The following is a 26,651-nucleotide window of genomic DNA, read 5'->3' on the forward strand; positions in this document are numbered from 1 at the left end:
TTATAAGTACCAAGAATTTGGCATGGTTTTTATACTCTGCTAGGTCACCTTAACAATTACAAGAATTTCGCATTTGCACAAGACTTCCCCTTCATTTTGGCCTTCATTTATCACCAAACTTATCTCTTTAAGCCACGGAAATGCATAATTTACTACTTAGTTTAGGCAAAAAAAATTTAAGAATCTTTGTTGACTTAAGCGCGAGACTTGTTCTTCTATATAGAACACAAACGAATTATGGTTAGAGTTTTTGTACATGTGTGACATATGCCTGAAGGACGAAGATACTGAATCTCATCATACATGTTAATGTGTGAAACTACTGGCTATAAGCAAAATAGGCATAAGTGCCATGTCATAGTTATCATTAAGGATTTCTTAACCATGACACTCAAACTAACGGATCTGATTCGCTTTATTCCAGCACCAGAGCTTTTGAAATACCTGGTGTGTTGGGTATACAGCACCGTTGGACGGGCGTCGAAGATTGCTAATAATTATATTAGCCGCATCTGATTTTGTAACACGCTGTCTTATGGTGCGAATGACGTATCGCTCGGGCGCCGCAGCCGGAGAACGTAGGATCGAAGCACCAATAAAGAAAAAGTTTTTTCTAATAGCGGTCGCCCCTCGGCAGGCAATGGCAAACCTCCGAGTGTATTTCTACTACGAAAAAGCTGTTCATAAATAATATCTGCCGTTCGGAGTCGGCTCGAAACTGTAGGTCCATTTGTGGGCTAACATTAAAACGCCCGCTATAAATAAGAGGCGCAAAAAGGGCGTAAGCGCCAATTATACATATAAACACTAACTTAGATTTTGTATGACTGTACTGCAAAGCTCCATAAAACTAAACTTACTGATGTATTTGTAATGGTTAAAACAGCCAAATAATTAAGCATTTTGTACAAATTTATTTCACAATGTAATAATCATATCTTCCTTTCATTTGGCATCCGCAATATTCTTTGTTCTGCCTCTTATCGGCAACCAACTGTTCCTGTTATAAAATTTGCGTACAAACTGTAGTTAAATAATTTAACGAAGCTTCTGACAAACATTAAGGCAAATTACTGTTAATGCTTTTAAGTTCATAAAATGCAGTTATTTAAAATCTTTACAGCCGCACATATGCGTGTGTGAGTGTGAGTATGTACAAAATAAAAAGTATTTTTATGATTATACGTCGTACGTGTTTGCTCATCCATGTAGGTTTAAATTCATGGGTGCATATTTGTGTACGCACATGCCAACATATACATACATACATACCAAATATAAGCGGATGCATGGCAAAATCAGCACACGACCGCAGTTAAGGAGTTTCATTAGTACAAAAGCGGTCTTTACCATTTTAAGTGCCCTTCATTTCGACCCATTTGTGCTACTAATATTGCTCTTGGCGCAAACTAAACGCTCATTTTATTTTTAAACAAGTACTACCGTTTACTCTTTCCCACATATTATATTTTCTATTAATTCTGAGTTATTTTTTCAATTTTGTTTTTCCTAATATTTTTACACATTTGCAACGTATTGTTTGCTTCATGTATTCTAAGCAATTGACTCTATTAGCGTAGCGCACAGAAATTATAAAGTTGATCGTCAAAATGTGTGCATTTGTGTGTGTATGTGTACTCTTTGAATCAGTACAGCTTTGGTATGTACTGTTTGGGCTTTAACATCGCGCCGCATTGGCAGTATTTTGTTGTAAAACAAAGAAACATTTTAAAAGCCAAGGCAGTCATACAATATATGCATACGATTTACTACACTCACACATGAAAGTGTTTCCCTCCTACATCTGTACAGACATAGGTATGTATGTATGATATTTACAAAGGGTTGTTACGATGGCTTGTTTTTATTACAGGCGTGTAAATTTGCAAATTTTGTGATAACAAATATAAATTGAGTTTCAGTTGCACATACAGCATTGTGCAAAATATAAGAAACTATTGGTGCTGAGTAATATGTACATAGCATAACATCCATATATATAAAAGAAAGTCATGTTAGTTACACTATTTATAACTCGAGAACGGCTGAACCGATTTGGCTGAAAAATGGTGGAGAGGTAGAGCTTAGAACCAGGAGGCGGACATATGATACTTTCTATCACATTCGAACGCGTTTCCGTGAAGTCACTATAAAATGTGGTATAACAAAAACGCATCTGATATGGAATAACAAAACGCAAATGACAGCTAAGCGTAATTTTGTCTATGGTTAAGTAGAAAATTTTATAATATAAATTTTGTCAGAAATATATAATCCTAGTAATTTGTATTATCTTTGAATCATCATTATCAATGCCGCGACCAAGACGATCACAAGGAATTGCCCGTGAAGAGCGCCGCGTTAGTATGGCTCGACGTCGTGCTTCTCAACCATAAGAGCCAAGCGAGGCAGCCCGTGAAACGGCTCGGTTGGCAATGCGAAATAGTCGAGCGAATAACAGAGATCAACAACTAGATCATTTTCGACGCACAAGAAGAGAATTATCAAGTGCTGATTTGAATCGAGCAGCGTTTCGATATGATTGCAACACTGATTACTGCTTGCATCGTAGCGTTTGCATTGGGCCAATGAACGTTGTTTGCGAGTATTGTGGCGCATTGAAGTTTTCCGGAGAAACGTCCGGATGGTGCTGCCTTAGTGGAAGAGTGAAATTGCCATTGTTGACTTTTTTGGAGGCGCAATGATTTTACTGTCTGGCGACTTTTGCCAAACACTGCCAGTGATTCCCAAATCAACGGCTCCTGACTAAATAAACGCTTGCCTGAAATCATCGAATCTATGGCGCTCTGTGAAGAAACTTCAGCTGACAACAAACATGAGAGTTGCATTACTTAATGATACATCTACTGAAGAATTCTCTGAGAAATTACTGACTATCGGTAATGGTCGAGTACCTGTCGATGAATCGAGCGGATTGATTTCATTTCCTCAGAATTTCTGTAACTTTGTCTCATCGAAAGACGAACTTATCAATAAAGTATTCCCAAACATCATTAATAACTACAAAAATAATGAATGGTTGAGTAAGCGAGCAATTTTAGCGGCTAAGAATTAAGATGTACATTACCTAAACTACATAATTCAAAATGATATCATTGGAACAATGCTTTCATTCAAATCTATTGACTGTGTAACAAATGAAGATGAAGCCACCAACTACCCAATTGAATTTGTAACTCCTTGGATGTGCCTGGCTTACCACCGCACAATTTGCGCCAAAAAGTTGGCTCCGTAGTAATCATGCTTCGAAACATTAACCGACCAAAACTTTGCAACGGTACGCGTTTGGTGGTAAATAAATTGATGAACGATGTGATTTACGCGACGATACTCAAAGGAAAATTCTAAGGTGAAGAAGTTCTCATTCCGAGGATCCCCAGGATCCCGCTGATCCCAACCGATCTTTAAAAGACTTCAATTTCCGATTCGTCTTGCATTCGCCATGACCATTAACAAATCACAAGGCCAATCCTTGAAAGTTTGTGGTCTGAATCTAGAAAATCAATGTTTCTCACATGGTCAATTATATGTGACATGTTCACGGGTCGGAAAAACGTCTGCGTTGTTTGTTCTTGCACCTGATAATAAAACAAAAAATGTCGTGTATCACAAGGTGCTTACCTGAAGAGTGCAGTCTATTAAAGCTTCATTGAAATACTTGATTAATAAAAATATTAACTTAATAAAATAAAAAATCTGCTTTTTTATTGCCTCTAGGGCGGAACAAAGTTCGCCGGGTCAGCTAATATGAAATATTAAAGAAATTTCTTCTTTACATCTATCTTTTAAAAAATATTGGTGACGTAAGGAGTTCCGCGCATTTTTTTCCAAACTTCAGGGAGTCATATCTTACGGTGCATACAAGTATCAACTAAAGTAATTTGAAATGACTTCAATGTCCTAAACAATTTTTGTAATAAAATTTCTTGTACTTTAACTGGCTTCTCTAGATAGCCAAACCTCTTATTTCGTGGGGAAACTAACTCACAGGCTCCGTGTCTGGCCAATTCATCTGCCTCGCAGCTTTCTACAATGTCACTAGAACCAGGTACTCAGATGAGCCTGAACGAGGTATTCGGATGCGATCGAAAGTGAAGTCAGGCATTCCCCGACGAGCTTCGAATACGCGATCATCGAACCCAGGGTCCTGATTGCCGCTTAGCTGTCACAGTAAATATTAACCTCCGTGACAGTTAATACACAAGTGAGCATGCAATCAGCTGCTTATTTAATTGCCCCTAGCTCTGCTTGGAATACACTGCAATGATCCGGTAATCTGAACTTGACTCTGATGGGAAGCTCCTTGCAAAATACTCCCTTGCCAACCTTTCCATTCATTTCAACTTCGGTTTACCAGACCCTGCCTTCCCTAGCTTTGCTTTTACGGAGCTAAGATTTAAATATCTTGGCTTTCAGCTCTTTGCTCCGCCTGCTGATATAGCAGACTTTGATATTTAAAGCCTGATAAACTTCAGTAACTCAGTCAACGATCGATCGTCGTCAACAAAAATACATCCACCACTCTCCTTATCTTCTTATCCTTCTTCCTTTCTTCCGAGTCTTCTTACAATGGTACCACAGAATTGTACAAATCCTATTCCTCGGAAGGGATAAACAAACTAGAACAGCGTGGATGAAGGGTAAAAGCCTAAAAAGCGACTATATCGTAAAATAAAGGTTTACCCAAAATAATTAAGTAGTTTTATTTTTGCACGGACTTTTCAAACGACCTTCGTGTATTTATCAAAGACTGCTCCTGTTAAATCCGAAAAGTAAAGGGTCACATCTGAAAGTACCAGCACCTTCATCCCTTATGTGGCTAGTTCTGCAGTACTTACAAACCAGTCCGATTTACTGCCGGGTGTATACAGACGAAAATATAATCCTGGCGTGTGTGGTAATAAAAAATATTTTATGTGCTATTAAATGCGAAGGCCACCAAGTAATATTTGCACATATTTATAAGCATAAAAAATGCGGTGTCTTTTGGTCATAAGAAGCATTTATGGAAAAATATATATTTAGTACATACAAGTTAACAATTGACGCTTGTCTACAATTTAAAGATACGCATTTAGTTTCTAAATTCTGATATCTCTAAATTTCCAAATGCAGGAAAAGGCTTTCAGCAGCTAAAATGTGAAGACTGCCTAAAAAAATAGTTTTGCTACGAAAATTAAAAAAATATTAAGACTATCAATAACGTACACAGTTTTTTGAGACAACGAGACTTTCAGCAAGGAAATTTTTTGATAGTAACTAGTTAGCGTCTGAAAATAGTTCGACTTTTTCGATGAGAGTATAAATTTATTCAATAAGTTGTGAAAATTTATAAATTATTAAGATGAAGTCATAAATGTTTATATATAAATACTTGTAGACAATATATGTAATGCACAATATCTACTTATATTTATATAAAGTAAAGTAAAAATTTCTGAAATGGTTAAGCTTATTTTCACAGCCTGCGCAATGGATTAGATGCTCACATGCCGCCCCGAGTCTACAATTTCCATGAATTTATCCACATTTTTTACGTCCATAATACCAGAAGCATTGAGTGCATAAGCAGCACAAATATTTTTGCCCGCCTACTCCGACTTTCCACCTTGGGAGCAGTGGTACTGCTGTAATGCGCGACTGCCATCTTAAAATACGTAAAAGCCAAAAATCTTTTTTTGAAGCGTAGAGTCGACATAAGTCACCTCATAGTAGAATCCGATACAAGGTACACACAGTGAGTTATGGTTCACTAGAGATATATGGCGCAATATGGGCAGAACTCTTTACTTCACTTCGTAGGTGCGTGACCAAGTTCTTGCTACAGTTCGTGATGTGCGTGGGCCGATATTGACTTTAACTTTTTAAAGGTACAAATGCATTCGGACATTTGCTCTTGCCTATCGTAGGAGGACCGATTTGACAATTGACAATTGTTTTCTAGTTTTTGGTGTTGCGTGCATTCAGTGGTCTCAACGAAGGAGGTGCGCTTTTTATTTAATTTTTTTATACACATTTTTTTAGAACTTTTTTTTTAATTTCATTTTATTAAACTTTTTATTCCATTTAAATATACAGGGTGAACGATATGAAGTTTAGTTTTTATTGATTTCAAAGACAAAATTGTTCAAAACTGATTACAATTTTAACTTATACTCACTTTAGCTCGATATGACCACTTTTTGCCTTGACTATAGCCTTCAAACGGTCAAAAAATCAGTTGCATGCTGCACGAATGTGATCTTGAGGTATTTTGGCCTATTCTCGTATAATCAGCGCATCCATACTGGCACATTTTTTAGTCCTCACCTTGCTCTCGAAAATGGATCAGATGGAATAGTCCATCGGATTTGCATCTGGCGAATTCGAAAGCCATTGTGTGGACGAAATGAAGTGTGGAACATAATTTTTTAACCATTCTTAGTTCACACGAGCTTTATGAGACTGTGCCGAGTCCTGTTGGAAGGTCCATGGTCTACGACCGAAATGTTTGCGTGTCCACGGTTCTAAAGCAGCTTCTAAAACATTTTCCCTATAATAAGTTGCATATACTTTGACACCAGGCTCGATAAAACCGATTGGAGAGTGTCCATCAGCGGTCACTGCGGCCCAAACCATTACTTGCGATGGGAGTGGCCATACGTAGGCTCAAATTCTCATATGAGCGTTCGGTCAAGTAAACACGATCGTTTTGAGTGTTTATGAACTGCTCAATTGAGAAATTTTTTATATCAGAAAACACAATGTTAGGACATTCGCCAGGTTCGTGCAAGCGCAACAACTCCTTTGCTCTTTCGCACCGAATCGAATGTTCAGTTTTTTGGCCATTTTTCTTCCACCTCGACGTGGATTTCGTTCAAGTTGAGTCTTCACTTTCCGAACCATTTCTGGCGTTGTTGCGGATTTTTTTGGTCCACCTCCATAGCGTGTTCAATGTTACCAGTATCATTGTAACGTTTACGTGCGATACACAAACATTTAATTCACTTTGAGGTCACTGAGCTCACGAACAATGGCTGGTTGTGATTTTCCAGCCAAATATAGCGCAATCACACTATCACGATTGAATTCCATCACAGAAAAAAAAGTTCAACAAAACTGAGACGCAAATGCTTTTGATGGCTTATAAAAAATAGATTGAACTGTCATTGGAACAATTTTGACGTTGATGTCATGAGCTGTTTTACAGATACAAGCAGTGTGAAGTTGGTAACACTTCATATCGTTCACCCTGTACTTTAATTTTACATTTTATTTTATTTTCCTTTTTTACTTTATTTTAGTTAATTTAATTTTCTCGTTTCAGTTTATTTAAATTTAATTTAAATAAGTTAATTTTGTTTAATTTTGTTAATATTATTTTTTATTTAATTCAGTTGTATTCCGTTTTTTGTTTTTTAATTTTTAGATGCTGGTGTTGCTTAACAAGGTTAGGCTATAACTCATTTGGAAGAGAAAAAGCTGCCCAAAACAAGTCACATTATATGGTTTTCTTTTAGTATTTTTGTTTTATTTCCTTGATATTTATAAAATTATAAATGTGAACAATTACTCAATTGATACATTGCAGATCAATAAGCCCAAATTTATAGAACTGAAACTATTGAAAATGGAGTTTGTTACATACAATTTTTAAATTTAATTACTCTTATTTTTTTCTTTTATTTTGGGTTTATTGTATATTATTTAATTTCATTTGTTTTTGTTTTATTTAAATTTAATTATTTTTAATTTATTTTTGTTTTATTTTTGGTTCATTTTATTTAAATTTACTGTAAATTTACTTTAATTTTTCATGGCAAAAATGCACTCGGAAATTGGCTATTGCCTGCCGAGGGACGACCGCTATTAGAAAAACCTTTTCTTTATTTTGATGTTTCACAGAGATTCAAACCTACGTACTACGAATGGTAGTCCCGCACTAACGCATCCAGCTACGGCGGCCGCACAGTGCGGCCGATTCCCGAAAAGCTGGCCAAAACTCAAAAAATTAAGTAATTGATTCAAAATTTCTTACTCGGGGGTTGTCGGGGTCGTTGATTACGAATTTGATCTTAAAATTTTGAAAATCCACCCCCTTCCACCCCTATTGGCCACCCCCTCACGTGAAATAGCGTATATTCAAGAACATAATCAAGATGCATGTAAGTTTTCGGGGTCGCAAGGTAGCAAGTGGTAGCAGCAGAATCTTGTTTTACTCAGTAACCATTACTTTTTGAGTAACCTTTAATAGGTTTCAAAGGAGCATATGACGGCGTTGTATTACTATACAGATTGAAAACTCAAATTTTATAAAAAAAATTGCAAAAAATGTATCTACGTATGTGTCGAGGTATTGATATGTACTAAAGATTTCTCGTATTTTACTAACCTTCCGAAGATGATTCCATTTGGTTTTGTTCAATTTACTCCATTACAAAATCTTTCAAATGTGTACAACTTTCACTATTCATCGACAGTAATACGATGCTCAAACGAAGGCCACGTTGCGACTGAAAATACAGAGGATACTTAAGGTACAGGACGTTGCTATGAACGGTTTTCACTACTCAAGGCATTACTGTAGCCAACCCAAAGACAAAAAAACTCTATCTAGAAACTTTTTTTTTCGACTTTTGGCCAGCTTTTTGGGAATCGGCCGCACTGTGGGCCGCCTTTAATTTCATTATGTTTATTTTATTATTCGTTTCTTTTGAGACAATTTTCGAATTTAATTTTCTTTTATTCCATTCTAATTCATTTTATTTTATTTAAAATTAATTTTGATTCATTTTGCTAATTTTGCCTGTTTTTATTTTAGTTTGCTCTATTTCTTTTTATTTTCATTTTTATTTGTTTTATTTCTTTATATAACTTTTATTTTTTTCTTTTATTTAGTACAATAATTTCTGATTATTAATTTTAGCTTATTTTATCTTATTTTATTTACTTTATTTGATATTTTTTATTTAATTTTAGTTCATTTTACTACATTTTTTTTTGTTTTTAACTGATATGTTTTTATTTTACTTTATGTATTTTACTTCACTTTTGTAGTTTAATTTGTTTTATTTAATTTTATTTGGTTCTCGCTTAATTTTAGAAATATTATTGATGTACTTATGGACACCTCCGAGTGTATTTCTGCCATGAAAAAGCTCCTCATAAAAATATCTGCCGTTCGGAGTCGGTTTGAAACTGTAGGTCCCTCCATTTGTGGAACAAGAACAAAACGCACACCACAAATAGGAGGAGGAGCTCGGCCAAACACCTAACAGAAGTGTACGCGCCAATTATTTATTTATTTTACTTGTGGATTGTATGATGGTAATCTCAGCTCTAAAATTAATTCCTATTAAAATTTTTGTAGTCAAATGCAAATATTTGTTTGAATGTCATATATGAATTAAGTTTATTCCTACAAAAGCTTCTGATTTATATGCAAACTAGTTCATTTCCTAAATGACTGAACAGCCCACAAATAGCTGGACTGAACATTATTTACACTATCGAAATTCCTGATAAAATTATTCACATGCAAATTATCCTCCAACCACAGGCACAATCATATTTCTAAAGCATATCAGTAAATGCGCCCATATAAATTAAGCTCACCGATTGAAATTAAGCTCACTGGATACAAATGCAACCACAACCACAAAATGACCCACATGTCATCACTTAGAGAGCATGAGAATTACCATTTGACCGGCATTTAAATTAGGTAGATGGGAACTGTGGGCGATTGGCTGCTGGAAATTGGCTTTAAATTAACCGAATTGTGCAATTGACTCGATGTTAGCACGCATAAATTTCACAATGTTAGTTACGTGTGTGCTAAGGTACATATGTATACACAACATATTGATTATTTGCTGGCTTTCCTGTTAAATGAAACTCTTGGGTGAATTTGAATAAAAGCGATCATAAACTTCATACCAGTATATCAAACTGATGTGTATATCACTCGAATATAAGCACGTACACACGCACGCAGGTATTCTTTGGAACGCAATCAAGTGATTAAATAGGTGATTTATCACTACACCCCATACACAGATTGTTAATTATATGCGGGCCTTTGTCTCATTCTAAGAACACCAAATATGCAGATTATGGAGGAGTAGCTTAAATGGTGGTGAAATTTGATCAATTTAGTTGATTGAATCTTTGTATCGAACTTAGTATATGACAAGATTTGAGTTCGTAAATGTATATATTCACTTAATAAACTAGAACAACATTCTACAGTAATAAACAACATTGATATGTAAACAGCTCTTCTCTGGTAGCTTTGAGCAGCTGATTAACCGAAATTTGCTCTAAGAGCGCGGTGAAGGTGTTATATTACATTAAACAGAATGTTCTGGAATTTATGTTGCAAACAAAATTTTCTAAATTACATCACAAATACGATTAGACAAATTTATTGTCTTAGTTATTACGATTACTTTAAAGCAGTAAATGCCTTTGGGCAAAATGCTGATATAAAACGAAAAATACAGCGCTAAAGAATTATGACTATGTAAACGCCATCCATTCAATGTATCTGTAGCAATAAAATTGGAAGGTCACTGTTATTCGAGCTAAGGTATTGAAGCGTGTAATAATTTAAGGCCAACGCCTGCAATGTGACCAACACACCAAAGTGCGAGTCTGCCGTCACTTATACTCGGACGCACCGGTTGGCGAAACACAAAGTCGCACCAACAAGCCCGAATACATACATATATTAAAATGTGCCTAAAATTCAATCCAGTGCAAGGCAATAAAAACATTAAACAGAATTTGTCAGCAATTCAAATCGCAAAAATGTAATTTACTCTTGGCCAACGCAGCAATTGACATTCAACAGCAGATACTTCAGTCACGTCTGGACAAGAGTATCAAGCACTAATTGAGTGAAAAAAATATGTATATGTATGGTCAATAGGTTCAGCAAAACATAACGCGATGTATCAGCGCTGGTTAAACCGAGTTGTCAGAGTAAATTAGCCAATACAATGGGGGGAAAAAGGAAGCACTACTGCATAGATACTTGTTTTGGGATCATATTTGTGCAGTTATCGCGGGCAATCACGCACGGAAAATATGCTAGTAAATATAGAAATTTTAACTGGGTATTCAAGAATACATTCTGGATGGATCGGTTGATATATTGCATAGTTTTTTTTTAAAGTATTTTCGAATAATGAGTTCCAAAAAAGCGTTGCATTAAATATTTACTTAGTCATGTATTACTTGGTTATTTTTTTTAAATAATGTTTTTATGGTTTTTTCCAACGGAATTCTATAGACACATAGTTTCATAGATACAGCTTCACATGTACTAGTGCAAGTACACCTAATTTCTTCTCATATATAAGTACATCCCGTTGTTGCATGATAAACACACCATAATTTGTCTTATACAAATATAGTTAAACTACAAACCAGGAGCCGTATAGTGCAGAGTTTCAAACTTTGTAAAGATTCTTCTAAACTTCAGGAAAACCTCCAAATTTTTAGCAGAATTTTAGCACACGTTGTAAGTTTCAAGTGTCTGCAAAATAGTGTTGATAGGCATTTTTTTGTTAACGGTGCTATACTTTTTCTTACCAATAAAAGAAAATCAGCCCGTACCTGGTATGCGAAAAAAGTCGTGACTACTCTCTTTCTTCTCGTTTGCTTCGAGCTGGTTGAAGTAATAAGTTTTAGTGAATACACTTTTATGTAACCTTTAATATTTTACTTTAAACTCTTTCACTCCATTGAAAATAAAATAATTCACAACTTTTCTCCAAGCAATTTGCTTAGCCATTGACACAGCTTCCAGTGAAATGTGGTTCTATGCTTTGACTAAAATAACAAGCAAAACCAACATAGCACAAGTGCAACAGCTGTTGAACAGAAATTGTACATCAAAGTTTACGAATAATTGATGCAGCAACCATTTTGAGGCATTTGTCAAGTATTTCTGTGTGAAAAGATACGTCAGAGCTATCAAAAACTTCTGCCGCCTTTATTGCGTGAACTCGACAGCACTAATACCAAATAAAATATATAAGTTGTTAGTTGTCGTGAATGTCATTTGTTTAGGTCAAAACAAATTTTCGCTTCATAAAAATTGCTTTTCTTTTATTTTCGTTTCTTTTGTCTGCAACTCACTGGATGACTTGGTGGTCGTTAGCATCATGATTTGCGAAAGTTAATTGCTGCTCCTACTATTATTTTTGCGTTTATATTATATTTTCCTCACTACCTCCCTCTAGTTCTTTCCAAAGCCGTGGCATTTATGTTCACAACAACTCACCGCAAACTGACTGATCTGAAGTTAATTTCAATTTGCTCACTTCTTACTTCGAACGTTCAATAGTTATGGGTATACAGTGCGTATGAGTGCCCCCGTATGAAATGAACATTTCCACACTGCTTGCAATGTGTATGTTTGTGAAAATATGTGTACGTTTACTTATGACATATCTGCCAGAACTTGCTAAATTTATTATAATGGGTACACAGTTATTTGTTATTTGTGGGTATGCATACTTATATGTGTGTGTGTGTTTGCTAATGGTTTTGTTAAATTTTTTCCATTATGCGCAGATAAACTTATTGGTCCCATTCCGTATTTTGCTTGCGCTTGATTTCTTAAGTTGTTTGTTTGTGTTACAGCTGTTTCCATTTTCATGTATGTAAATACATTTGATTGATAGCCTTCAAGCATTAGAGTTAACATAAGCGATTGCGCATATATGTTTAGGAGATGGCTGCCTGAATATATATGCATACATTCTAGATTCGTAATAAATAAGTCGATTTTGCTATATTAGCCATCGAAAGCGCTTTTCCCAGTTTGATGAAGTTTTTCTATTAAAAACGCTATTAGCCCCATAAAGTGTAAATTTCATAAACAATTTTATTCTGCTTTTGTCGCTATCTTTCAAGCTTAATAAATTCTCAGGTATAACATTAGGAAGTGGTCAATGGAAAGTGCCAAACTCTCTTTGATAACTAACACGCCAATGGCGCACTGATATATGATTCTTACAGGCATATAAATTTTGTAATTCTGTCAGAAATATCTGAACCTTTTTGTTAACAACCAAAGAAACATAAATTGCCTCTCGATTGTTTGCAGTAAATTTATTTACTTCCGGTAGTTCAATAAATCAAATTAATTACATTATATTCTTTGTAGTAGCACTTTGTGCTATGCCCAATCCATTCCATGTTGAGTTGTAAATTATTCAGCTCTCGGTTATTACCATACAATTTTCGCTCACACTGTAGCTATAAACAAAAGTAGCAAGGGCATACATATGTACATATATAAGCAAAGTAAGCACATTATTGAATATATGTTTCAGGGAATTTATCGAAATTTTTAATTTGTTTTGTATTTAATGCCTATTGAGTTGGATGATTACCTAACTCCCTGACCCTTCTTGCTTGCCAATCTATCTATTGCACTTTTCGATTAATCATTTGCTGCTGCCTATACACAAATATATATATATATATATATATACTTATATATGTATTTCACAATTTATTTCTACTATTGTTTGTCAATCATGCAGGACACTTGTTAAGATTTCTTACCACAAGTATTCATTGATAGCCAATCTGGTCGTCAATCACCGTCACATAAATATTCCATTAAATAACACATAAAATGCATTTGAGTGTTTGTTTTTGCCAGAACTCGAAACAAAACCAATTTCTCTTTTGTATATACGAGCTGTATGTGATTGTGCGACAGTGCGAGTAAATTTTCCATAATTTAACTTCATTTAATTTTTAACTTAATTTTTAGACTTATACAATAAGTAATTTGTCGTGTGTCCATAGGAAATGAAGTGATATAATTCAGTTAATAGAATAATTGGTGTAAATAGTCCAATAGAATAGTAAATAGTCAATATTCGGTAGTCAATAGTCAGTAGTCAATGATTAGCATAGAACAGTAATGGTCAAAAGGCCAGTTAATAGTCAATAGTATTTAGTGATCAAAGGTCCATGGCCAACGGTCAATATAATGTAGTCAAAAGTAATAGTCAGTAAACAACTATACTCCTATATAACAGCAATAATCAATAGTCAAAAGCCCATAATCGATAGTCACTGAACCACGGTCTACAGTCAATAGTAAACAGTCAAGAACCAATAATTAGTAGTCAGTGGTCAATAGACAATAATCTATAGTCAATTGTCCATCTTCAGTTATCACTTACAAATGGTCAATAGCAATCAGCCAGTAGTTATTAAACAATAGTGAATAATTAGTAGTTAGTAGTCAGAAATTAATAATCAATAATCAATAGTCAGTAGTCAATAATTTATAGATAATAGTCCAAAATCAATAGTCATTAATCAACGGTCAACAATCAGCAGTAAATAGACAGTAATCAATAATCAATAGCCTATAGTCAATGGTCAATGATTATTAGTTAAAAATCAATAGCGAATAGTATAGTCAGCAGTAAAAAGTCAGTAAACAACTGCAAATAACAAGTAGTCATCGATCAATGGGTCAAAAGCTAACAGTCAACAATTATTACTTCATGGTCAATGGTCAGTGTGGTCAGAAGTCGATAGTTAAAAGTCTATATTACCTAATGTTTTCAACTGCCATTATACATATGAAGTCTTACTTGCTTACTAAAACTTACCAAAAACTAATGTGTATGCATCATTTACCAAACCAATCTAAGTGGAAAAATCAGGTAATTCTCCAAAAGAGTTTGTAAGCAAAAGTGATTTATCACCAAAATACAAAACAAACTTAATTAATCAAGTGAGCTGCGCAGATTGTTCGTGGAATTGAAGGCGATCAAAAAGCAGGCTGAGTTGTTACTAATGAGCAATTAGAAAATTACCTAAGGTCACTGCTGTACAGCCTTCATATCTTTTTTAAATCATGCAAATAAGAATATAAAACTCAAACAATGAAATGAACTGAAACGCCATTGAATCTCTATATATACAATATATACATATGTGAGAACTTACGTTTATTGATGCAGGTACCTTATCAGCGCCTAAAAGCAAGCTATAACAAAGTAAATTAAACAACCCACAAGTTACCCCGATTATTGACTGATTGTTGACACCACTAACAACATTAACTGCCGCAAACGTGAATACACAAGTCCACACACACACACACCATATGTCACTATACATCGATATACTGCTCTAGAGTCTCTCGAACCTCAAATCAAGCGTATGAACACAAGTGAGTGAATGTACGAACCGCACGGTTTGCATTTACAAACAAATTTACTCAATATTTCGTGCTATTTACATAGAACGTTTGATTACATCTTTAAACATGCAGATGTTGTCGGGGCGTGCATCTCCCTTCACATCTTTTGGTTGCTGTTTTGCAATACCTTACAATATTAAAGCAACCAGCAAGTCAGTTTCGACGGAAAATTCAAGTGTATGGTATTCGTCATATAAGGGTGAGTTCGTGTGGAAGTCTATGCCACAACTTCAACTGAATGGGTGAAATTACCAACCCGAGTTCATATGTATGAATATGTGAATATCTATGAGAGTAATAATAGCTGCTGGTTTGCTTTCGGTGTTATCGAGATGTTTTTTTAAACGCAAAACTATAATAGCACAGAAATTTTAATTGTAAATTTTACACTAAATCGACGGTTGCACATTTTTAGAGAAGGTGAGAGGATTTGAAAGTGTGTAGAAATAGGCAAAACGGGAAATGGCGGTTTGCAGGTGCCACTAGCAGAGAGTCGTATTTTTTCCACATTTATAGTTTGTTATTCATATAATCTGCGATACTGCCATCTTGGTGCTACAGCAGCTTTTCAGGTGCGAGTATTTCTAATTAGCTGCCTTCGTTAGCAAGACAGTTCTCGTTTAGGTGCCCATTTGCGTGTTAAAATGTTGTTGTTTTTAAGGAGACAGATTACCAGGTTTGGCCTTTCGATATGGTGAAAAAAATTTGAGCGAGTAACTACGGCAGAATACTGGCCGCTCATTTCACACTCGTCAGACGTTCAGGCGGCAGCGAAGAACAAGGGTATATAACCAATATAATCTCATTTTTTTGTAAACAAATCACTGTCATGATCCCCTTATGTCAATTCTTTCAAATTCATTTAGAGCTAGTTAATGGTCCGATATGGGCCACACCCTCCAAATTTGTTTGACCGTGGCTATTTGTGCATGCTTGCACTCAATATGTCTATTTGAGTACGGTATTTTTTTCAATTGAGATAAAATATATTAATTTTTCCTGTTATTCGATTTTAATAAAATTAATTTTTGGCAGGTGATAAAGAAACTGTGACATTTTCTCCTTGAAAATTTATTGAAAATTGTCTTTCAAGTGCAGCAATTTTATTTTTTGTATTTGTACACTTGTATGATTGATTTAGTGGATATTAAGAATAGTTCTTTTCAAAATCTTTTTTTTCTACCTTGGCTCACTTTGTATTTAAACTCCCTAATAAAACTGGAACCATTTCTTTATTTGCTGCTCTTTTCAGCATCCGCAGTACAAATTATCGATTATGGGCAATTTGAATTCTGCGAATGCCGGCTCATTGGATATTAGTTCGCTTGCAGGAGAAAACCAAAATCACAATCACAGGCGCAGCTATAATGTCACCGATCAAGTGAGCGACGATGAAGCCCCCAATAGTTATAGCAATAACCCCAACAACACCAATGGCAATGTCAACGGCAACGGCAGCATAACAATCACACTCAATAATGGCCTGAACAACGACACTGACAATCCGAATGCGAATGGTGTTGCAGCACCCGCCAGCGGTGTAGCAAAAGTGCAACGCTCATATGAGCCACGCGAAAAACGCATCATCACAAAGAATGTCATCGTTATAGGCCTAGCATTTATGATACACTTCACAGCATTCCATGGCACTTCGAATTTGCAGAGCTCAGTGAATTCAGACAAAGCGCTGGGCACAACAACACTCGCCGTAATTTATGGATCGCTGATTTTATCGAATGTATTTCTGCCGATGACAGTTATAAGGTGAGTCTCAGTATGAAGTATACACGCATATGCGCACAGGTATATATGTATGTACATTACTACGGAGGTAGGTGCAAATATTTATTATTTTATTATTCTATTCACCCAATCCGACAGTTAAAAGCCAAACTGCTCAACAACTACTCATTCTAGTTCATGCAGTTACACTACTTAGTTCGAAGGTTCTTTGAATGACACTAGTTGCAAAATGACCGGTTATAGTGTTATTCAAAGCAAACGTTCTTCAATTGCAATACATTATACGCATATTGTATGTGCAAGCCACCTGCATCAACGCTACTTTGATTCACTTAGTTTACGAGTATGATTCCATTTATCGATTTTCTAGCAGTCTTGTGGGTAATAATTTCTTAGCTCAAGTATTTCATTGAATTATGGCAGCGATAAATCTTAAGAATCACGTGGAAGAGTCGAAGCTAAACTTATTGCAGAAAATGAAAGTCTAGTCACTCACAAGGCGCTTATAAAATGAGTTATTTTGCCAATAAAAGTGTTAGGAAAATCAGATTTTTCAAACGCTGAAAAGCTGCAAGGGAATAGTTCAAAATGATCTGATCTATATGAGCAGTATGGAAGAGTACAGAGCAGAGAATGCTGTCCAAATCAGTATTGTTGGCGAAATAGCGCAAACTATTCTTCATTAGTTTGTTTTCGTAAAAAGAATAAAAATACGAGAAATAAAAAATCACACATTTTAAAGTAAACAAAATAAAAAAATCATTGGTGATCCCAGATATAGCTACTAGTGTACTGAAAAAAGGTAGTTTCGGCATACGAATTTTAAGAAAGAAATATGCAAATTTTGGAATTTTTTCCTCCTGGAATGAATGGAAAATCTGAAAAATTTTTCTGTACTGCATTTCATGAAGTATATAAAGCAACTAAAGGTAATTTAAAACAAAATAATTGATGCACAGCTTTTCTTTGGCAAAACCTCTTGTTTTTTGTTTTTGAAGGTTGTGCTGTCGAACTGTACCTGTGATTTGGAATTTATGCTGAGCAACATTTTTTTTCGATCATACTTGTGCCCACTGTTATAAGAAGACAGCAGAAGTTATTAATACAATATATCGACTTTTTTAAATGGTGGTTTAAAAAAGGGTGTACAGTTAACTTATATCCCTTTCAGCATGCAACTTTTGATGTACTAGAGCACATTTCAACCAAAATAATATTATCTGAAATTTCTACAGCGGTCTAAGTGCTTTAACAACACGAGTTTGAGGGCGAACCAAGCGTTTCTATAAAACCTAAAATACCGTCAATATTTTTTTAGCAATTATTTCTAAAAGCTATTGCAAAAGTGACACCTAGATATCAGTAGTGAATAATTCCTAGATGGCACCTTTTTAAGTAATTTTTGACTTTTTTTATGTAGACAGATATACAATTTTAACCATGGATCCTTAAATGATACACTGCGTTATGATTATTCAAACTTATTATGGAAATGGTCGATATCGGAAAACAAAAAATGGATATATCGGAAAATTCCTAATTTTATTGATCGGATAATCATCCGAAGGTTGTGAAAAAATTTCAAGAAATTGGTTCTGGTTCAGAATATTACTGCTGTAGCGCAAAGGCTTGCTGAACAAATTTCAACATCGATATCTCGGCGTTTTCAACTATTAGGCATCCTTAAATCGACTGCTTTGACGTGTTTTGAAAGATTCTTTATTCGATTCTCGGAAGACTATTTTCAAAATATGGAAGAAAATATTTTCAAATTATAATTTTCTTAAATTGTTTTATTTATCCACTATCTTTAACTACTGTTAATACTTTGTTTTAAGGGGTCCGCGTTCGTAAGTTACAATTTATGATTTTTACTTGCAACTATTGCCAATTAAGCGCGCTTAACGCCACGTTAATGCTGATTTAGTGAAAGGTTTAAAAATTTCCAAAATAAGGAAGTGCAAAAAAAAAAATATTATTACGAGCCATCAGCAGTAGAAATCAATTTCGTGCTGTATGTGGGTACACCCGCAGCCATGCAATCTTGCCGTTCCCTACTGGCGCGCGCCACCAAACATACGTTTCACAACGACTATGTTGACCTTCACTTCAGTTGGCTGCTTTAGTTGCTTTTAAGTAAGTACAGAGTAAAGCCCTGCCTTTCATTTGTTGCTGCAGCTGCTGTAGCTACAAACAAAAAAATAAACACCGATGAAATCTCCATTGTGTTGCATCGCTATAAATACATATACATATACACATGCTAAGTGTGTGAGCATACTTAATGCATACATATGCGCGCGCCCTCGTACAATGCATAGGGTCAGATAATACCAAATGCAAACACATCCAAACTGCTGTTATTACTTTGCTTTCCGTTCGCCGGCTTCCAGCTCCACAATCTGCACGCTTCTCTTTCCCTTTCACTTTGCTTACATATTTTTTATGTTTGTTTATGTGAGTGTGTGCACTTATTTTGCATTTCTATGTGGATTTGTGTGCAGAGATATTGTATTCGGCGAATGCTTCCGCTCAATTGTTTACACTGAACCTGCAAAGTGGTGAATCAATACCAATGTAAGCGCGCCTGTTAGTATGCAGCAATATGGCACGGAGGGATCAGCTGTATCGTCAGCTTATGTTGCATGCATGCTATTAGAAAAAAAGGAATTATAATACAAAAAAACAAACAAAATAAAATTAACTTAATATGTTTGCCTGGCCTGGTTAAGCGCTTGTATGGAGCGTGGGGATTATTAAGTGGGCATGAAATTTGTTTGAGGTCACGTCATGCTTAAATGCTTACGAAAGTGCGAAACGCAAATCAGAAATCTATGCAAAACTAAATAAAAAAACTGAAATATGAGGAGTACAATTTAAGCGATTATGCCACCGCAGAACTTTCATAAGGTTTCATCTTCTTATTTTGTTTAAAGGAACCTCTAATACCTAAACATTTTTTTTTTTTTTTTTTTTTTATTTCTTCCATAAAATATTACACCTGTCGTTAGACAATAAGTAATTTGATTTACAAAAAGATGGAATGAGAGTGATATTGAAGGGCCAATGCCCCCAAGCTCATTTAGAAGAAATATATACATATTATTTAAAAACAAGTGGTTAACAATGACATATACGATTAGTTGTCAATTGATTACATGGATTTTGCAATATCTGTTGGTGTTTGACGGTTAAGCCGACTTTGGGTAGATTTTTCTTTATTTGGTAGTCTTCTCATCATAGGATTTGTGTGCGTTAATAATCTATTTATGTGTCTTCTGCTAGCGCTTTGTATTGTTTCATCAATAGTATCGATGTCAAGGTCGCGATGAATATCTGCGTTAGGTATGTACCAAGGTGCATTAGTTACGGTCCTAAGTATTTTAGACTGGACTCGTTGAAGTATACTTAGATTACTTTTTGCAGCAGTGCCCCAAATCTCAATTCCATATTTCCAGATTGGAGCAATTATCGTTCGATAAATAAGTACTTTATTTTGCAATGATAGATTGGACTGAGGTCCAAGTAGCCAGTAAAATTTCTTAAAACGATTTTTAACTTCATTTCGCTTTTTCTTTATATGCTCCTGCCAGTTTAATTTCGAGTCGATCGTAATACCCAGGTATTTCGCTTTGGTATCAATATTCACGTCAGAATTACCAACGCTAACTGGTTCAATGGTTGTCCTTCGGTTTGTGTAGTTTACTTGTATTGTTTTGTCAGCGTTAATTTCGATGTTCCATTTTTTGAACCAGTTTAATGTCACATTTAATTCGTTTTGTAAATTTTGTTTTGCGACTTTTGTATCTTTATGAGATACCATGAGAACTGTGTCATCTGCAAATGTTGCAATCATGCTGTTTTCTGACTTCGGTTCCGGTAGGTCAGCCGTGTACAATAAATACAATGTTGGTCCTAAGACACTGCCTTGAGGAATGCCTGCGTTCATAGGTTGAATGTCTGAACATGCGTCGTTATATTTAACATAGAATTTCCTGCCTTGGATGTAACTCTTAAGCATAAGGTAAAAGTCATTAGGTAGTTGTGTTTTTAATTTATGGAGTAACCCAGGGCGCCACACTTTGTCAAAAGCTTTAGCTACGTCGAGGTATATGGACATGCACACTCTTTTTTTATTCAGGTCGTCATTAATTTTGTGAACTACTCTATGAATCTGTTGGATTGTTGAATGGTTTTTCCTAAATCCAAATTGGTGTTGGGGTATCAGATTCATGCTTGTTATAATAGGATTTATCTGGTCAAATAATATTTTCTCGAAAATTTTTGATATTGTCGGTAGTAGGCTGATTGGTCGATAAGATGTCGCTATTGTAGCGTTTTTGTTAGGTTTCGGGATCGCTATAATTTCAGCTACTTTCCAGGTACTAGGGAAATATTTGAGACTTATAGCAGCGTTGAAAATATTTCTTAGATAAATTATTGCCTTGTCAGGCATATGCTTCATAATTGTTCCCGAAATTTGATCGTATCCAGGCGATTTATTGTTCTTTAGAGTTTTTATTAATTGTTTTATCTCCGTAAGTGTGATTTTTTTAATTTGCTTCTTATTCTCGTTTGCTGCATAAGTAAGATTTATGTCGTTATTATTATTTTCAAAAGTATCTTTAAAATGTTGAGCTATACCGTTGCTTTTTCTGAAGAGGTTCGGGCCCATTTCTCTTTAGTTGTTTTTATTGGTGGTAAATGTATTGTGGCGCCCACCACTTTTTTCGTCGCCTTCCAAAGTGTGTAGTTTGAGGATTTTGTTGCGTCAATATTTTTGAGATAATTGCTAAGTTGTTTGTCTTTTTCCTTTTGAAGTAGGTCTCTTATATCTTTTCCCAATTTGTTTAGCTTTTTCTTGTCGTCTGGAAATCTTGTTGTCTGCCATTTCTTCCTTAGCTTTCTCTTTTGTTTTAGTTTCTTTTTTATCGTATCAGGTATGTAGTCATTTTTTACTTTAGTTGGTGGAGAGGGTGTAGATTTACTAACTGCCTTAATAGTTTTGTCGTTAAAAAAAGCTATAGCTGTCTCAATTTCATCGCCTGTTTTCAAAGATACTTTTTTGTCTATATATGATTCCAAAAGCTCAGTAAACGCATTCTAGTCTGTACGATAATTGTAAAGTGGCGGATTTAAGTTTTGTTGCGGTGGTTGTTGGGTTCTTAGTATAATTGGCGAGTGATCAGAAGAGAGCTCAAGACAAGATTCAATTGTCAGTACGTTTGAATTAATTGATTTTATGATAAAAAAGTCAAGTAAGTCAGGTACTTTCTTAATGTCAGAGGACCAATAAGTGGGTTCTCCGGTACTTATATAATTACAATTACGCGCTCTGATGGCGTTAAGTAATGCTTTTCCTTTCGTGTTTGTTAATCTTGAACCCCACAACATATTTTTTGCGTTATAATCTCCTCCGGCAATAAATCTACTTCCAAGTGTTTCAAGGTAGTTAGCGTATTGTGTTGTTTTGTTGTTGTGTTTCGGAGGGCAGTAAGCAACTGATATGGTAAGCTGGCCTAGAGTGTCATTTATTTGTATCGTCGTTGCTTGCAGATGGTCCATTTGATATTCTTCCATTTTGTTAAACATAATATTTTGTCTCAGTATAATAGCTGTTCCGCCGTGTGCTCTGTTGTCAGGGTGGTTGGTGCATATTATTTTGTAGCCGGGAATACTAACGTAGCTTTTGTCATTAAAATGAGTTTCTGACACCAATAGTATGTCAATGTTGTATTGGTCAATAAAAGTTTTAGTTTCAAGAATATGTTGATTTAGTCCATTTGCATTCCATAAGGCTATTGTCATTTTACTTTGCTTGTCCATTGAATTTGGTGACCAGTAGTGTGATTATATTCATCATGTTAGTCATTTGATTGATGAGCTGGCTCATCATTTTTTTAAGTTCTTGAATATCATCATTTTGAGGGTTAGGCATACCTGTCTTATTATTTGTAGCTTGTGCTGCTACTTGTGCATAGGTTCTAGCGGGTTCGACTGTGTTTTCTTGTTGCGGCGGCTTCAGTATCGGAGTCTGGAGTTCCTTTTTGCGTAAAGCTGGAAAACGTTGCACCCTCAGTGATTTGTATACCATACATCCTTTATAATTGGCTGTGTGTTTTTCGCCACAGAGTGCGCATTTAATATTATTGCTACTTTTATCGATTGAACAGTTCGCAGTTTTATGCGGGCCTGCACACTTAACACAGATTGGATTTTTTGTGCAATAGTTTCTAGTATGCCCATATTTTTGGCAGTTGAGACATTGTGGAAGAGACCTTATTTGACGTGGGGGCTCGAATTTTACCTTACAATGCAATAGATTTGTAATATTGTATATATCTTTGTTGTTACTATTTGTTTTGATTTCCAGTGAGAATAAAGGTAGAGGTTGTTTTGAGTCGCTTTTGAGGATGTTGAAAATATTTGTTACATCATGACCGTAATCAGCGAGTTCAGATTTAATGTCATTTATGTCTGTAGAATGATGCATATTGCGCAGAATTACTTTAAACCCTTTTTCTTCCTTTGGTCGGAATGTATAGTATTGAGTATTTCGTTCTTTAAGTAGTTTTATTGTTGCTGAATAATGCGTTGATTCCTTCGTTTGTATCTTTATTTCATTGTTCTTAAGTACTTTTAGTTCATAGTTATTTTGTATACATTCATTAAGAGCTTTGATAAGAGTGCCTAATACTTGGACTTTTTGTACATAGATTGGTGGTGGCTTTGGTACATATTTGGGCTTTGTTGTTATTGAACTAAGAGTTTGCGTCTCTTCTTTTTCATTCTCTTCTAATTCGTTCTCTTCTAATTCGTTCTCTTGATCCAGTATATCAAATCTATTCTCTGACGGTGGTTTACTCAGCCAATATGTGAGCTGTTGTTGTTTTGAGGACAATTTCCTTGTTTTCTTGTTTGCATTTATTTCTGCTTTTTCTGGAGAACTGCGTAAACGCTTGGGTGTTTGGCTTTTCTTTGAGTTGTTGGGTTGCTCAGCAATAGATGTTTTTAGTGTCGTGCACATAATGGACTTTGCGTTAGTCGCTGATGATGATACCGTGGTTGTTATTGCTGAGGCTATCGTTGTCGTGCTGGTGTTTGTTGTGAGTGTTGCGAGAGCAAGAGTAGCTGTTGTTGCGGAGGATGTTGCTGTAGTGGTGGTCTTTGTTGAAGATGTTAGTAGAGCAGCTAGAACATTTTCAGTTATAGGAGGAGTGTGGATTTGATCACTTTCTTTGTTAAGCTTATTTGCGTGCGAGAATACGGCATTTGGTCGGACCGCAAGCGGTTGATTATTTAACAAATTGTTTACACTGTGAGAGCGCCTACGCTCGCACGGAAGAGAGCGTTGGACACTCATTTGCAAATATGCACTAGTTTAGTTATTTATTTATTTATTTATTTATTTTTTTGTTTTGTTTTGTTTTTTGGTAGTTGAATGTCACAAAGCGCAACTTAGCGAATTAGTTTGGCACTTTTGATATTTAGAGTCACTATCTCGTTAATTTATCAAATATGCGGATATTTTACCGGGATTTGGTAGCTATTTCGCAGAGCGATTTGTAAACACGTCCGTTCACTTCAAGTTACACTTTTCTGTCCTAAAAATGGCATCCTAAAAGGTGGGACACATTTATAAAAAACATATTTTTACCATTTGCGTATTTATTAGAGCTAGAGATACTCGGATATTGATCAATGCAAGTGGCTCGCTATTCACTCGCAACTCTTTCATTGCTCATCTGCTCAAAGGTTTGTTCGAAATTCTCAACAATTTATTTATTTATTTATTTATTCATACAGTGTTTTCTAAGGACTATGAAAAATAGAGAAAAATAATTGCTGAGATAAAAGTTAAAATAGTCAAACGTATTACTCGAGCAGATGTTCGGGTACTCATTACTCAAACGCAGGTGCTGTTTGAAAATGTGCTAACAAAATCGAAGGCTCTAGTATTTACCTGTTCCCATTTCTAGTCCTGACTAATAACTCGAAATAATGTGGGCCGTATGACTTCAAATTGTCATTTGACTGTTAGCAATTGAATTTAAACTGTAAATAAGGAAACTTCTCCGTAGATATTCTGAAGTTAATAGATGAAAAAAACCTCAAAGTATTTAAAAAAAAAAGTTTAGACATTTTTAAGAATTATATTATTAAATTTTAATTAATTCCCTATAATAATATAATAATAAGATTTTCGGAAAAAGAGATGCCCCAAAAGTTGGATTAGCAATAAATTGCACAAAATTTAAACTTTCCAAAAATTTTTGACACTTTTGAACTACACTTCAAATACAAACAATTTGAGATTCAAAAGTTCACGGACAGATGAAATTCCCTTGTAGCTAGCTTTTTCTAAATAGATAAGGAACTATTTGCATTTGGAGGCGTGCCGCCTAGGCCGCGGCGGCCATTTGGCCGATATTTTGTTCCATACGTAATTAAGCCATACCCATATTATCATAATAATGAGAAATGACAATAATTTCCTAAAAAAATTGTACTTTATTCAAAATCAACACCGGCCCTTGAAACTTAACCACCCTTTAGTATTTATGAATATTATTCCATTTTCAACTATGAACTCAAATTCATTAGAATTTATATTTTTTCATTATTTATTTGTAATTTTTTTGCATAATTAACTCTTTTTCAGGTGGTTTGGCTGTCATCTAACTATGGCCTTAGCATTCTTTGCTTACATGCCTTTTATTGCTGCGCAGTTCTATCCGCGTTTCGAGACTCTGATACCAGCTGGTTGGCCTTTCTAACGTGTCAGCTATTGGAAATTTATTAAATTTTTACACTTTTTCAGGTCTGATGGTTGGTTTTGGTGGAGGCCCTCTATGGTGCGCAAAATGCACTTACCTCTCCACAGTTGCGGAGGCATTGACTCAAGTGCGAGGTAATCGATCGCGTAAAGATGTGAATACAGTGAAATTCTTTGGCCTATTCTTTATTTTCTACCAAATGGCGCAAGTCTGGGGAAATTTGATATCGTCTTCAGGTGATTGCGAAATTTTAAACTTTTCACTACCAAGAAAGGTGTACACCCTTAAATAGGATTTCAATAAATATTTCATAAAATTAAAAAAAAATGTATTTTGATCTGCCTATTTTCTCTTTCCAGTATTATCCTTCACCTCATCGGATATCGCAGAGATGAATGCGACGTTCGTGACACCCGCACCCGCACAAAGTCGCGTGGGTGAATTGTGCGGTGCACGTTTCTGCCCCGGCATTGGCGCTGAGGCTAACCCGAATTTAACGCCACCCGAACCGGCGAAAATCCAACTACTTAACTCGATTTTCCTCGTTTGTATGGCTTTAGCTGTGATACTAATGCTTTTCGGCGTCAACTCTTTGAAACGGTAAACGATCATAAAATAACAAAAGAAATACTAAGCTTTCTCTTTTCCTTGAACTATGTCTAGTTATGGCGTGCGTCGTACGGACTCTGGCGATGGCATGTCCGGTTTGCGCCTGATTACTGTGACCCTCAATTTATTACGCAAACGTCGCCAATTGCTCATATTACCCATTACAATGTTCATTGGGTTGGAGGAATCATTCCTAGCTGTGGATTATACACGCGTGAGTGGCAACTCAATGGAAATTTTGTAATATAAACTATATTTTTATTATTATTCAC

The 26,651-nt window shown here is 35.3% G+C and overlaps 1 protein-coding gene across 1 annotated transcript in view; it reads left to right on the top strand.

Annotated features, from left to right (window-relative positions):
• Nucleotides 1-26,651, top strand: part of LOC129245553 (UNC93-like protein) — a 50,254-nt gene that overhangs the window by 18,792 nt on the left and 4,811 nt on the right. The window contains exons 2-6 of the mRNA XM_054883770.1: nucleotides 16,503-17,014; nucleotides 25,656-25,756; nucleotides 25,815-26,006; nucleotides 26,130-26,370; nucleotides 26,434-26,593. Coding sequence (XP_054739745.1) covers nucleotides 16,527-17,014; nucleotides 25,656-25,756; nucleotides 25,815-26,006; nucleotides 26,130-26,370; nucleotides 26,434-26,593 — 1,182 coding nt within the window. The 5' untranslated portion in view covers nucleotides 16,503-16,526. The remainder of the gene's footprint in view (nucleotides 1-16,502; nucleotides 17,015-25,655; nucleotides 25,757-25,814; nucleotides 26,007-26,129; nucleotides 26,371-26,433; nucleotides 26,594-26,651) is intronic.

Source organism: Anastrepha obliqua, chromosome 4 (assembly GCF_027943255.1).
Source record: "Anastrepha obliqua isolate idAnaObli1 chromosome 4, idAnaObli1_1.0, whole genome shotgun sequence".
In the NCBI taxonomy this organism is placed as follows: Eukaryota; Metazoa; Arthropoda; class Insecta; order Diptera; family Tephritidae; genus Anastrepha; species Anastrepha obliqua.